Source organism: Heterodontus francisci, chromosome 5 (assembly GCF_036365525.1).
Source record: "Heterodontus francisci isolate sHetFra1 chromosome 5, sHetFra1.hap1, whole genome shotgun sequence".
NCBI classification, from domain to species: Eukaryota; Metazoa; Chordata; class Chondrichthyes; order Heterodontiformes; family Heterodontidae; genus Heterodontus; species Heterodontus francisci.
The window spans coordinates 118,523,810-118,538,290 of record NC_090375.1 but is presented as its reverse complement, the minus strand read 5'-3'; the positions used below and the strand labels follow the sequence as shown (position 1 = coordinate 118,538,290).

General features: G+C 45.6%; 1 protein-coding gene across 8 annotated transcripts in view; it reads right to left on the bottom strand.

The window, feature by feature from the left end:
• The window catches only part of sulf1 (sulfatase 1), a 353,304-nt gene that overhangs the window by 162,538 nt on the left and 176,285 nt on the right, over nt 1-14,481 (bottom strand). For 7 of the 8 annotated variants that reach the window (XM_068031966.1, XM_068031968.1, XM_068031974.1 and 4 more), the window contains exon 4: nt 13,271-13,422. In XM_068031966.1, coding sequence (XP_067888067.1) covers nt 13,271-13,422 — 152 coding nt within the window. Of the gene's footprint in view, nt 1-13,270; nt 13,423-14,481 lie in introns of those variants that run through there. The other variant, XM_068031969.1, reaches the window with a different exon arrangement.

Below are 14,481 nucleotides of genomic sequence, written 5' to 3'. Positions count from 1 at the left end.
ACTCTGTCCACCCCCCTCTCTCTGCCCCTTTCTCTCTCTGCCCCCCTCTCTTTGTCTCTGCCCCCACTCTCTTTCTCTCTGCCCCTCTCTGCCCTCCTCTCTCTGCACCACACTCTCTCTGCCCCCTCTTTCTGCTCCCTTCTCTCTCTGCCCCCTCAATGTGCCCCATCTCTCTCTCTCGCTCTCTGCCCTCCTCTCTCTCTCTCTCTGCCCTCCTCTCTGCACCCCCCCTCTCTCTCTGCACTCTGTCTCTCTCTGGCCCCCTTGACCCCTTTCTCCCTCTGCCCCTTTTCTCTCTCTGCTCCCCTCTCTCTGCCCCCTCTCTCTATCTCTCTCTCTGCCCTCTTTCTCTCTCTCTCTGTCACTCTCTGCCCCCCCCCACCCCGCCCGCACCCCCTGACAGTTGCAGAGCACGGGAACGCGCAGTAGAGCTGTTTTGTAATTGGTCAGTTTTTTTTAAAATCGCAGCTGTCACTTTCACATTGACAGGTAATTGAGCAGAAACAGTGCTTCCAATTCAGACAAGTTTGGGCTTTTTCAGGCGGGTTCCGATTTTTTTTAAAAGCCTGCTGGAAAAGCCCGAACTTGTCTGAATTGGAAGCACTGGTTCTTCTCAAGCATCTGACAGTGTGAAAGTGATGGCTGCAATTTTTTTAAAAGTTGGACTGGTTTGGAAGAAGAAAGCAACACGAAATGTTGCATCCCTGAAATTACCAGTCTGGACACCAAGATCTGTTGCCACGGACACTGGTGTCCATGTATGGACACGTTGCTGACCCCTGCCAGCCATCAACTCCATCCCTCTCCTTGTCCTGTATGGTGTCGAGCTTCTTGAGTGTTGTTGAAGCTGCACTCATCCAGGCAAGTGGAGGCTGTTCCATCACACTCCTGATTGTGCCTTGTAGATGTTGGACAGGCTTTGGGGAGTTTCTTGGTGAGTTTCTTGCTACAGAATTCCCAGCCTCTGACCTGCTCTTGTAGTCACAGTATTTATATGGCTGATCCAGTTACGTTTTTGGTCAAATGATGAGCTCCAGGATGATGTTGGTGGAGGTCCAACATTGTTAATGGCACTGAATATCAAGGGGGCATGGTTAGACTCTGTCTAGTTGGAGATGACCATTGCCTGGCATTTAAGCTGTGCAAATGTTACTTAACACATATCAGCTCAAGTCTGAATATTGTCCCGGTCTTGCTGCATCTGGACATGGTATCTGAGGAGTTGCGAATGGAACTGAACACAGCGCAATCATCAACGATCATCCCCACTTCTGACTTTATGATGGAGGGAAGGTCATTGATGAAGCAGTTGAAGATGGTTGGATCTAGGACACTCCCCTGAGGAACTCCTGCAGCGATGTCCTCGGGCTGAGTTGATTGGGCTCCAACAACCACAATCACTTTCCTTTATGCTCGCAATGACTGCAGCCAATAGAGAGTTTCCCCCGATTCCGTTGACTTTAATTTTATTAGGGCTCCTTGATGCCAGACTCGGTCAAATGCTGCCCTGATGTCAAAGGCAGTCACTCTCACCTCACGGCACAGTGGCGCAGTGGTTAGCACTGCAGCCTCACAGCTGCAGGGACCCGGGTTCGATTCTGGGTACTGCCTGTGTGGAGTTTGCAAGTTCTCCCTGTGTCTGCGTGGGTTTTCTCCGGGTGCTCCGGTTTCCTCCCACAAGCCAAAAGACTTGCAGGTTGGTAGGTAAATTGGCCATTATAAATTGTCACTAGTATCGGTAGGTGGTAGGGAAATATAGGGACAGGTGGGGATGTTTGGTAGGAATATGGGATTAGTGTAGGATTAGTATAAATGGGTGGTTGATGGTCGGCACAGACTCGGTGGGCCGAAGGGCCTGTTTCAGTGCTGTATCTCTAATCTAATCTAATCTCACCTCTGGAATTCAGCTCTTCTATCTATCTTTTGTGGTAGCAAGTTCGAATTACTCTCTGGATAATGAAGTTTCTCCTAAATTCCTTATTTGATTATATTTATGGCCCCTAATTTTGAACTACACCGGAAGTGGATATATCTTCTCTACATCTACCTGTCAAAGCCCTCCCTAATTTTAAAGACATCTATTAGGTCATCTCTCAGTCCTCTCTTTTCTAGAGAAAAGAGCTCCATTATTCCAATAAGGATGCCAAGAAACCTAATGCTGAAGGTAAAAGAGAACTTGGGTTTTCGTAAACTTGGCACTAAAACCCCAGATGCTAAATCTCTGTGCAGCAGCAAACAACAAGGCAAGTACAAGACGAACTATATAGCCAAAAGAGTTGAATACAAGCCAGAGGACTTAATGTTTAAAAACTGGATTCCTGAAGTTAAAGCAGAGAACAGCTATGAGGATGATCCCTTGCATCAGAGGACTGAGTCATGACAGGAGAAACTTAAACTATTCCGTCTTAAAAGCAGGCAGTTCAGAGATACATGCTAACGATGCAAAAATAAGCTAAATCTAAAATGTTACTTCAAATTATATTGTGACAGTAGGACAAACTAGTGAAAAACACATTGAACATTATTATCAAGTAAATCTACCTGATACAGAAAGTGATCAGTACCTTAAATGGTCTTCCGGACAGTGGAACAGTAACCCTGGAACTATTGAAGGAACAGAAACAGATGGAGGGAAGGTCATTGATGAATTGATGAGCTAGGATTGTTGAAATGTCCTGCTTCTGGTATCTTTACAACCAGCCTCTCACTCAACAATGTCACAGATACTAGGGTCAATTTTCCCTGTTCTCACCAGGCAGCAGCAGCAGATTGGTTCCTGTCTTTTACCCCGCTTGATTGCCTTATTTTCCTTTCCCTTGACTTCAATGTAGAATGTAAAAAAAGATGACCGGCCCATTGTTATCCATTCGTTGTCTGGTGGGAACAGTTAAAATCGACACCACTGCCTCATTGGAGTGATATTTCTGTGATGATAGCGGCAGTTATGGAATGGAATGCTGTTCTAAATCTGACAGTCTTTGAACAGTCATAGATTTTATTCCACAATGGGATTGCCAGCGAAGGTAGGGCAGGTGGAGATTTCATCTTCCTGATGGTCTTGGCATTGATCCCTCACGCATTATCTGAGGCCTTAAGTTAAAGATTTTCAGCAGGGTCCCAGCAGTATTTCCATCTGTACTTGGGAGCTTGCCATTGGGAAGGGGCCTGTAATCATAATCTGGGGTAAAATGCAGATCTGACAGGATTCTACCACTTCTTCGTCCTATCAGAAACCCTAGCATTTTGATGAGAGGCCTATAACAAACTCACGTGCAAATTAGTGGATATATAATACAATTTGCATGAAATCTCAGTTGCCCCCTTGGCAATGTTGGCTGTCACAAATACCTGTGAGTCCCAGGCCTCCCACATTGCTATGGTTGTGGAGGGGTGCATTTTAAATATTCAAGTGCTGGCTTTGATTATGCAATCGATCACAGCATAATCAGCTTTATTGCTGAACATAGTGGAAGAAACCAACACAAAAATTTTTAGAAATATTTCCTGTATCTGCCAGAGCCCCACAGGTCTGCTAAAGCTGTGACAAGGCAACAGCGTAAAATGACTCCCACACCTGCTGGGCCAGGTACGAGAGCTGTACAAAGCTTTGGGGCAATTGCCCAAAATATTTAATTTGGCTTACCCCAGTAATTTGAACTGGGTCAGAGACAAAGTCAGAGGATGTCTGAAAGTTTTTCTCACTCCGCCCCAAGAATTTCAGCCTCCTCATCTCCGAAAGGGGTGAGGGGGGGGGTGCGGTGGTGGTGCAGGGCATAGTGGCTGAACAGACTTTGTGGTCTTTTGAAAGGTTTTCATATTGTCTGATCTGGCAATCAATTGGTTGCATGACTGTCCCTCTCCACCACTTCGAATCCTAGCAGTACAAAAGTGTGTCAGGTATGGGCAAAACTTTGCTGTTCCACTGAATACAAATTCTAACTTAGCTGCCTGCTGATAAACCCAACAGTGGTAACATAATTTTGCCCTTGATCTTAAATCCAGAGCTGCATTTGACTTAAAACAATTTCCATCTGTGGGAAACATTGCCAAAGTGTAAGAGAATTAGTGAAACCAAAACTGTCAACAGCAGTACCATCAATAAGATTTAGACAACTTCTGGCCAAAACTCCCCTATGACAGAGAAGTTCAGAAGAAAATGAGAAGGTTCACGTGGCAACTGTTTTATTCAGTGACTGGGGAATTCAAGGCAAAAGCTATAATTGATTAACTTTGAGAATTGCCTCAGCTTTTAAAATCTGCAGCATGTTTGAACTGGATTTACGCAGTTTTGAACGTTTGTTATGAAGCCTGGACAAAAGGGTCAATATTTTCACAATGCTGAGAATGAAAGGGCTGAAGTTTTCCGTATACCAGCAAGTCCCACTGCCGGGCCCAAAAGCAGGAAGTGACCCCACTTTGGCAGGTGGCAGGCCCTGGCATACTGCTGCCGGCAGCCAATTAACAGCCCGCGTCCGGGGTCGCTGTCTAATTAAAGTGGCCATTGCTGAGGCTGCAACTCCAGGGAGGGGTGCCTCAATGGCAGGGCGTCCTTGAAGAGAGTTGAGGTATGTTGGGAAATGCTGGGACCAGGCTGGCAGGCCCTCATGATCGGGGTGGAGGCGGGGTTTGGATGGGGTTGTGGAGCACTGGCAGCGTTGTTGCCGTGAGGGCAGCCATTGCCGCTGGGGCCCCTTCATGGGCCATGGAGTGCCCATAAAGGAGGGTCCACCCCCAGAGCCCATTGGGAGGCTGCCAGTTTCTCTAGGCAGTCTCCCCATGTGGTGGACCCTCCTGACGCACAAGAAATTCCTGCGGAGACAGGAAGTAGCCCTTAAATGGCCACTTAAGTGGTTCAATTGGCCACCCGACAGGCGGCCAAGCCGCCAACCATCCTGCCGCTGGCAATATGGCATAGCAGCAGGAAGATGTCGGGCTCCCTTCCTGATGCCTTCCCCCATCATATTACCAGCCATCCCGCCTCCCAACCTGTCTCCAATGGGCCAGGAAATTTCAGCCCAAAATGTCTCAAAGCTGCTTAGTTGCCCTGTTGTTTGACAAGACAACTGACCAAGTTAGTAAAGAGAAAGGGGAACATAAATATTGGGGTTGGTGCCTGCATGTGTCTATTGATAAAACATGTTAGATGGAAAGAATAATAATTTGAAATGTTGTTAAGGGGCTGGCCATCAAAGTGCCAATGTTCAGGCCATGGAGAGGGGCACACACTGAATTCCCAATCTGAGCTTCACTTGGTAAGGGAGTGCTGAATGTAGGAGAGGGGTGGACAGAAAAGTGGACAGGGGTTTTCACCAGGCTGTCCCCTTGTGTCTCCTGGTGACCAAGTGGCATAGGCAATGCTTGGCCACTGAGCTTCCCTCTTGGCAACGGAACAAATAACTAGAAAAGCAGCTGCAAAAGAATAAAAAATGTGAGGCAGGTGCATCCCCTTCAAGGAAGAGTAAACAGTGTCACACAAAAATTATTATGTTAGATAAAGAGCTATGAAAAAATGAACAATGTGGAAAGTGCTTTGCAAAAACTGTGTTCAATTCCTCAAAGGTTATACAGTAATTTCATGTGTTTACACTCTAGGAGCACATTATTGAGATTTCAGTTGGGAGTGTGCCCCTCAATGACTTTTCGGCCAATAATTTTACTGGGCATAAGACCTTGAGGTGAGGCACCCAAATTCCTGCCATGGACTCCTGGTGGGGAAGACTCTGCACTAAGAGCACAAACTCGTAAAATTTCCCCAACGTATATGTTCTTAGAATTGAACCTAGCAAAAACTTCCTGCAGTGAGTAGCTAACACTATTCCAGTGTAATAATGTTTAATTTTTCCAGATTCAGCGACCAGAAGGTAACAGGAATGTTGAATTCAAAAATGTAATCCTAAATTAGCACCGACAGAATCTCCATATCAAAAGCATGGACGGCATGTGGTACATGGCAACAGTCTGTTTACTGTACTCTCAAAGAGCATAAGCCATAGAACATTGTCTTCATCAGAAGTAAAGGCCACTTTCTTGGCTATTCATCACTCACCCTGGTGCCTTACATAAGCATCAGTGAAAAAAAACTGCTGAAGAAATCCTTGTAATTTAAAGCACTCACAGGCATGTTTAATCAAATGTTCTAGATACAAAGTGCAGCACAGCTGCAAAGGCACAGCCTGAGGCTAGACTCCATGTCACACATCAATGTTAGTACAAGCCAACCAGCTGTGTCCTTTCTCCCTCAATACCAGGATTTCAGCAGGTAATGGGCTTCTGGAAATTAATATTGTAATTATGCTCTGCAGAGAGAGCAATTTAAGGTTATTGTTTAACATTAATGACGAGCCCAAATGGGGATCACTTCATTCTTTTAAGGTTTTCTTTTGACTATGCCAGTACTGGAATGACAGTCTGGTTTAAATAAGTGATTTGTGTTTCAAAACATGGTTTCTAGCAACAGTCTGCAGGCTAAGTACAGTGATTTATACAATACTAACAACTAATGGAAACCAAATGTTTTTGTGCTCCAAATTTTTAGGTCTTAAGTTTCTCTTTTTTTAAACAATGAATAATACAAACCTACGAGTGATTGCAAGACATTAATGTCATTAAAAGGTCCAGGTAATGTTACAAAAGCCATCACCTGAGTACTAAGATTAGATTACAAACTTCAAATCACTCCCTTGTGTCTGGTATTCTTATGATTGTTCAGTTTTTATTTTACGTGTTGATATTTGGTCCTTTCTGTGCCAGTTCTAGTGGTGTGATTGCCACTGTACCATATGTCCTTAATGCATTAGGGGAGGTGGTGGCATAGTGGTAATGTCACTAAACTAATAATTCAGATGCCAAGGTTAAAGCTCTGTGGACATGGGTTCAAATCCCCCACAGTAGATGGTAAAATATGAATTCAATTATAAAATCTGGAATTTTTTTTAAAAAGCTAGTCTGATGGTGACCATTGTCGATTGTTGTAAAAGCCCATCTGGTTCACCAATGTCCTTTAGGGAAGGAAATATGCTGTCCTTACCTGGTCTGGCCTACATGTGACTCCAGCCACCACAGGAATGTGGTTGACTTTTAACTGCCCTCTCCGTTGTATTAAAAAACTGCTACAATGTGTAAGAAAAGGAATGAAACCGGACGGACCCACCAACATCGACCGAGGCACTGAAACGACAACGGCAAACCCAGCCCTGTCAACCCTTCAAAGTACTCCTTACTATCATCTGTGGGCTTGTGCCAAAATTGGGAGAGCTGTCCCACAAACTAGTCAAGCTATAGCTTGACATAGTCATATTCATAGAATCATACCTTACAGACAATGTCTCTGACACCATCCCTGGGTATGTCCTGTCCCACCAATGGTGGCATAGTGGTATACAGTCAGGACAACATTGACTCCGGATCCCATAACGTCTCAGGACATCAAGGGCAAGGAAATCTCCTGCTGATTCACACCTACTGCCACCACCTGCACCAGCCCACAAACCCTCCACCCTCGGCTAATGACTCAATGCTTCTCCATGTTGAACACAATTGGAAGAAGCACGAAGGGTAGCAAGGGCACAAAATGTACTCTGGGTGGGGGACTTCAATGTCCATCACCAAGAGTGGCTTGGTAGCACCACTACTGGCCGAGTCCTAAAGGACATAGCTGCTAGACTGGGTCTGTGGCAGTGGTGAGGTAAAAAGCTATTTGACCTTGCCCTCATCAATCTATCTGTTGCAGATGCATCTGTCCATGACAGTATTGGTAGGAGTGATCAGTGCACAGTCCTTGTGCAGGCAAAGTCCTGTATTCACATTGAGGATACCCTCCATTGTGTTGTGTGGCACTACCACCGTGCTAAATGGGATAGATTTCAAACAGATCTAGCAACTCAAAACTGGGCATCCATGAGGCACTGTGGGCCATCAGCAGCTGCAGAATTGAATTCAAGCACAATCTGGAACCTCATAGCCTGGCATATCCCCCACTCTACAATTACCATCAAGCCGGGGAACTAACCCTGGTTCAATGAAGAGTGCAGGAGGGCGTGCCAGGAGCAGCACTGTGTATAACTAAAATGGGATGTCAGCCTGGTGAAGTTACAACACAGGACTCCTTGCACGCCAAACAGCGGAAGCAGCAGGTGATAGAGAGGGCTAAGCGATCCCACAACCAACGGATAACATCTAAGCTCTTCCACATCCAGTTGTGAATGGTGGTGAACAATTAAACAACTGACAGGAGGAGGAGGCTCCACAAATATCCCCATCCTCAACAATGGGGGAGCCCAGCACATTAATGCAAAAGATAAGGCTGAAGCCTTTGCATCCATCTTCAGCCAGACGTGCTGGGTGGATGATCCATCTCGGCTTCCTCTTGAGATCCCCAGCATCACAGATGTCAGTCTTCAGCCAATCCGATTCACTTCACATGATATCAAGAAACGGCTGAAGGCACTGGATACTGCAAAGGCTATGGGCCCTGGCAACATTCCGGCAATAGTACTGAAGACTTGTGCTCCAGAACTAGCCATGTCCCTAGCCAAACTATTCCAGTACAGCTGCAACACTGGCATCTACCCAGCAATGTGGAAAATTGCCCAGGTATGTCCTGTACACAAAAATCAGGACAAATCCAACACGGCTAATCCCGTCCCGTCAGTCTACTCTTGATTATCAGTAAAATGATGGAAAGGATTGTCTTCAGTGCTATCAAGTGGTACTTGCTCAGCAATAACCGGCTTGGTGATGCTCAATTTGGGTTCCGCCAGCGTCACTCAGCTCCTGACCTCATTACAGCCTTTGTCCAAGCATGGACAAAAGAGCTGAACTCCAGAGACGAGGTGAGAGTGACTGCCCTTGACATCAAGGCAGCATTCGACCGAGTATGGCATCTAAGAGTCCAAGCAAAACAGGAATCCATTGAAAACGCTCCGCTGGTTGGAGTCAAATCCAGCACAAAGGAAGATGGTTGTGGCTTTGGAGGTCAATCATCTCAGCTCCAGATCATCACAGCAGAAGTGCCTCAGGGTAGTGTCCTAGGCCCAACCATCTTCAGCTGCTTCATCAATGACCTTCCTGCAATCATAAGGTCAGAAGTGGTGATGTTCGCTGATGATTGCACAATGTTCAGCACCATTCACGACTCGTCAGATAATGAAGCAGTCCATGTCCATATGCAGCAAGACCTGGACAATATCCAGGCTTGGGCCGATAAGTGGCAAGTAACATTCTTGCCACACAAGTGCCAGGCAATGACCATCAAACAAGAGAGAATCTAACCATCTCCCCTTGATGTTCAATGGCATTACCATCATTGAATCCCCTACTATCAACATCCGAGGGGCTACCATTGACCAGAAACTGAACTGCAGTAGCCATATAAATACCGTGGCTACAAGAGCAGGTCAGAGGCTGGGAATCCTGCGGTGAGTAACTCACCTCCTGACTCCCTAAAGCCTGTCCACCATCTACAAGGCACAAGTCAGGAGTGTGATGGAATACTCTCCACTTGCCTGGATGGGTGCAGCTCCAACAACACACAAGAAGCTCAACGCCATCCAGGACAAAGCAGCCCACCTGATTGGCATCCCATCCACCACCTTCAACATTCACTCCCTTCACTGCCAGCGCACAGTGGCAGCAGTGTATGCTATTTACAAGATGCACCGCAGCAACCTACCAAGACTCCTTCAACCAGCACCTTCCAAACCTCTTCCATCTAGAAGGACAAAGGCAGCAGATACCTGGGAGTTTGAAGGTGGGGAGAGCATTTAATTGGGTGGGATGTGGGCAGGTGGGGACCCCATCACCTTCCCGCCTTGGACTTAATTGGGTGGAGTCAGAAAGGTGATGGAGTCCCCACCAGCCCCCATCCCACCCAATTAAATGCTCTCCGCACCTTCAAACTCGCCGGAGGGAAGAGCATGCAATCCAGCAAGGTATGTCACCTGCTGCACTCACAACTCGAGCCTTGAACCGGGGCATGGACCGCACTGTCTGTGGTTCTCAAGGTCACCCTGGCTTTTAAACTTTATGTAACAGGCTCCTTTTAAGCTACATCTGGTGGCATCAGAGACATCTTTCAGTTTGCAGTTCACTGCTGTATCAGAGAAGTGACTGAGACTTTCTACACCAAGAGAAACACCTGCATCTTGTTTCCCATGGACAGAATGAAGCAGGACGATGGAGCACTTGGCTTCACATGCATGGCACGCTTCCCCAAGGCCCAAGGCGCCATAGACGGCACTCGCATTGCCTTGCATGCTCTCCATCACCAGCCAAGCATCTTTCTCAATAAAAAGGGATACCAGTCCCTCAACATCTAGCTGACTTGTGACCACAGGTCTGTGCTCAGGTTCTTGGTAACAGTCATGATGCATTCATCTTGAGCCAGTCCTCATGCCGCCATTATTCCAACCAGGCCATCAGGTTACAGGCTGACTACTGGGCGACAATGGCTATCCTCTTGAGACTTGGCTCATAACACCTGACATGAACATGGGCATGGCTGACCTACAATGAGAGTAAGTAACTGAGCAGACAGTTGATATATTCAAGTAATGTTTCCACTGCCTGGACCATTCCAGGGATCATTGCAGTATTTATGATTGTCTGTTGCACACGCCATGATTTTTCCATCATGTGGGGCCAGCCCTTACCACCAGCTGGGAAACGAAAATTGCAACAGGAGGAGGAGCAGCATTCACTACCAGTGCCTCTAGCTGCCAGAACACTCAAACATCAGCTCATTGAATAGTGCTGCATCTGGACCATCTCTCTCATCCCAGTACACCAACTGTCCTGTGATCCTTATCATAACTGTCCTCACTACCACTATTCAATTGCCTTCCTTCAGTCCAGCCTTATGGGCCTTGCCCTCACTTCACACCAACACCAACACCAAAACCAGAATGAAAAACAAATTTACCTAACAATTGTACTCCATATATATCTAGTAGTTAACAGAAATAATCATAAATCTCCTTTGTGCAAGCACTTAGGGCTCTGTGCTCGTTCTGTGCTCATTTAATTATCCTAGTGCTCCTTACAAAGTGTATCCTAGTGGCTACAGCTTGAGAGGTGAGAGCTTCCATTGAGGACACTTCAGATTGCTCTGAAGGATGAACCTGAGCAGCTCTGGTCCTTGAGGGTCTGGCTGCAAACTACAACATCTTGGCATGGGTTGGGGCTGCCTGGTCCAGTTGGCTGTGTACCACTAAAAGGGCACTGGCAGAGTGGGTGGCAGGGGAGCCTGCAGGCTGTCAACCCAGAGAGAAGATTACAGGTGTCTTTCCCATGAAGCCAAAACACTCTCCTGGGACTGTGCCTTAGCACTGCTATGGCTCTGTGCAAGAACAAGGTGTAGAGTGATGTGACGTTCTGGATTTCCTTGGAACAATGGCCCCAGAACTAAGATGTCAGTGGTCTGAGCATCCATGGCAGCAGTGTTAGCTGGAGCTGACCACTTAGGTCCATGCTGGACAGAATGATCTCCATGCTCTGTGCAAAGCCTCGATTCCAGTTGGAGCTGCACTCTTTCATGTTTTGAACCCTTGTGTGTAAGCTTGCTGGAAGTCTGTCTGGTGCACCTAGAATTTCCTGGTGTACACGCAGGTAGCCTGGGCCCTCAAAGTCAGCATCTGAGTCCTCTGCAGCAGAGCTTGTATGTGATCTCCCCTTCCAACCTGCTGGTACCTCAGGCATACTAACCCTAGCGCCTGCTCACTTGTGGCTGTGATTCACACACGAAGACCCGTTGTCTGGCCCAGCTTCTAAACTACAGATAGTGCCAATCTCTCAGCTGCTACTTGCTATGGTCAGATCGAATAGCCATGCATCTTCAGGAAGGTTGGCCTCCTCTTACAATCATAGAATCATACAGCACAGAAGGATTCAGCACATCGTGCCTGTGCCAGCTATTTGAAGTGGCAGAGGTGTCTCCACATTTTTAAACCAAGGAGAAAGACAAAGGCTGCTCACCTAAAACAGGCAAGGTGTGCAGCCCAAAATTGAATATTTTCATCAGACAAGCTTCCAGCAGCTCGCCCTGGATATTTCAATGAATCCTGAAGACAATTTCTAACAATCATCAGCTCTCTGGTTTTGGGCGCAAAGATCGTACCCTGCACTCGTGACCCACATTAAAAACAGCCTAAAAGAATTTCTAGGCCAAAGTTTCTGGCAAACCTTTTTTGCAAAGACAATTCTTCCCTAAGGCATTATTTTAAAATCGTGATTCAAAAGTTAACAGTTATCATTATAAATCAAATCATTTTATGTTAAGTAGCACTCGTTATCCTGAACATCACCCGGTGAATCATGATGCAAAGTGTGACTCACACAAGGCCAGCATCAGTCTTATCTGTGATGCCCTCCATAATCAAACAGCCTATTAACATTCATTGTTGGTTCATTCATATTTTGGATGCACTACTGGGAGATTGTCATCCCCATCGAATTGAAAACCAGCATTAGTCAGCACCTTCTGGATCAAAAGGGAGAAAAACTAGGAAGAAAGTTTTTTGGACAAAAATACATGAAAACTTATAATTGTCCTAAAAATGTCAAGGTGATTTCTATGGAGATGTGCTGAATACAGATGGGACCTCCAATTTGCAGGAGTAAGCTATTCTGAAATAGGCAAGTCACGTAGGCTAATAGCCACATCATCCTCAGAAAGAGACTAAGGAAGAATATCATAGCTCTAGATGGACACTACTGGTACCTGTCATTGCTCTTACAGCACACTCTTTACGGTGAGTTTTATTTTCCCACAATTAAATGGAAAATGCTTTTAACAATGGACCCCCAGTCTGTGCCATGCCTCTGCAGGCACTTTGTCCAATGGAAACATTCAATTTTTGGCAGCATGCCTTTGCCTGTTTTAGTGAACGCCCCTTGTTGTTGTCATAGATTTTTATATTTAGCAACACAGTATCAAGTAGAAAAAATAAAAAACGCTGCTTGCTTTGTTTCACACCTCACCAACAGTGCAGGCGATTGCACACAGAAGAACCTGCAGCAAAAGCAAATTAAGCAAATGCTTTGAATTAAAACATTTTTCAACACAGATTAAAGATCTCAGATTATTGCGTTACATATGTGCTATTTAAAATGTCTTTAATGAACCTCTCTTTCCACCTGGAAATTTTAAAGTTTCTAATATTTTCACTGGGAATCTGAGGCTGCTTTGACTGAAGGGGGGAAGCAAAACACATTCATTAAAATGAATATTACATTAAGAACAAAAGTAACATTTACAAGCAAATGAAACAGATACCTTGGAATAATCAAATCCATGCTTCTCCTTAAAGCCATTTCGACTGAGGGTGTAGTTATAGAAACGGGAATTCTTTATAAGTCCAACCCACTCTCGCCATCCTGGTGGGATATAGCTGCCATTATATTCATTGAGGTATTTTCCAAAGAAAGCTGGAGGAAATCAAAATGGAGGTCAGTCCAAATTGAAATTACTTTTAAAAAACAGCTGAAACAATAGTACTAGGTGTTTCACATCCCTTGTGACTTCTCTTTCTTTATTTGTCCATTGTTGAGGTAATTATTGGCACTTCTCAGCACAGTGCTCTATGGGATTCTGGAAGGTGCTGAGTGGTGCACTGCCATGGAGCTGCCAGTAAAATGAGGTTGTAATTGGCTGCTATTGACTGGGTGTGCAACGCTGCAAGAGCATCACAAGTCTTACCAGCGTTAACCTTCTCTAGACATGTCCTAATATTCCATTTCTCATTTAATTGCATAGCTTTAGGATCAAAAAACTTCATACAAATAACTGGACAAGCTAATTAAATGAACCAGATGGTGAATATCATCATTACCCCATATTTCCTCACTACATCTTTTCAAGCTGGCATCTCACTGGAAGAGTCCTTACTTCGGCAGTACGCAAAGAATTGAGGATGATGGGGAATATTCAAATTCAAGATAACGGCCTATAAAGTGATTTAAAAATTTAATCCCTGCAAGTAGTTCAATGATGTCTCTGATTCATCATATACTGAACAGCTTCTTCACTGCTGGATGTCTCTTTACTTCTTACGAAACACAGCCAAAAAAAGTGACCGCCAAGTACATTTTTTAAATTCATGTGGAGCCTGTGGGATCAGGAATGCTGCTCCCAGCTCCACGGCACTCCTGATAGCCACCACCAGCTGCAATTGGCCCCTTGCTTGCTGTCCTCTCCCCAGTTTCAGTACATACCTGAGGGCCTCTGTAGATGAGGCCAACGGCCCAAAGTTCATTTCAGAGCTGGGCAAGCTGCCTGCAGAGGGACAACAAGTTCTGGCAGCTCACCTAAAGTATTGAAATGAGGCCCGAAGCCCAATTTTGGGACAGCCTCAGATCTCCCGGTTGGGGTGCACACTGACTTCACAGCACCAATTTTTACCGCCTTGACTGTAGAACTAGTGCGAACAAATTTGGGTACCTACGAAATGAATGTAGCAAATCACTAAGATATTTTGATAGAATATC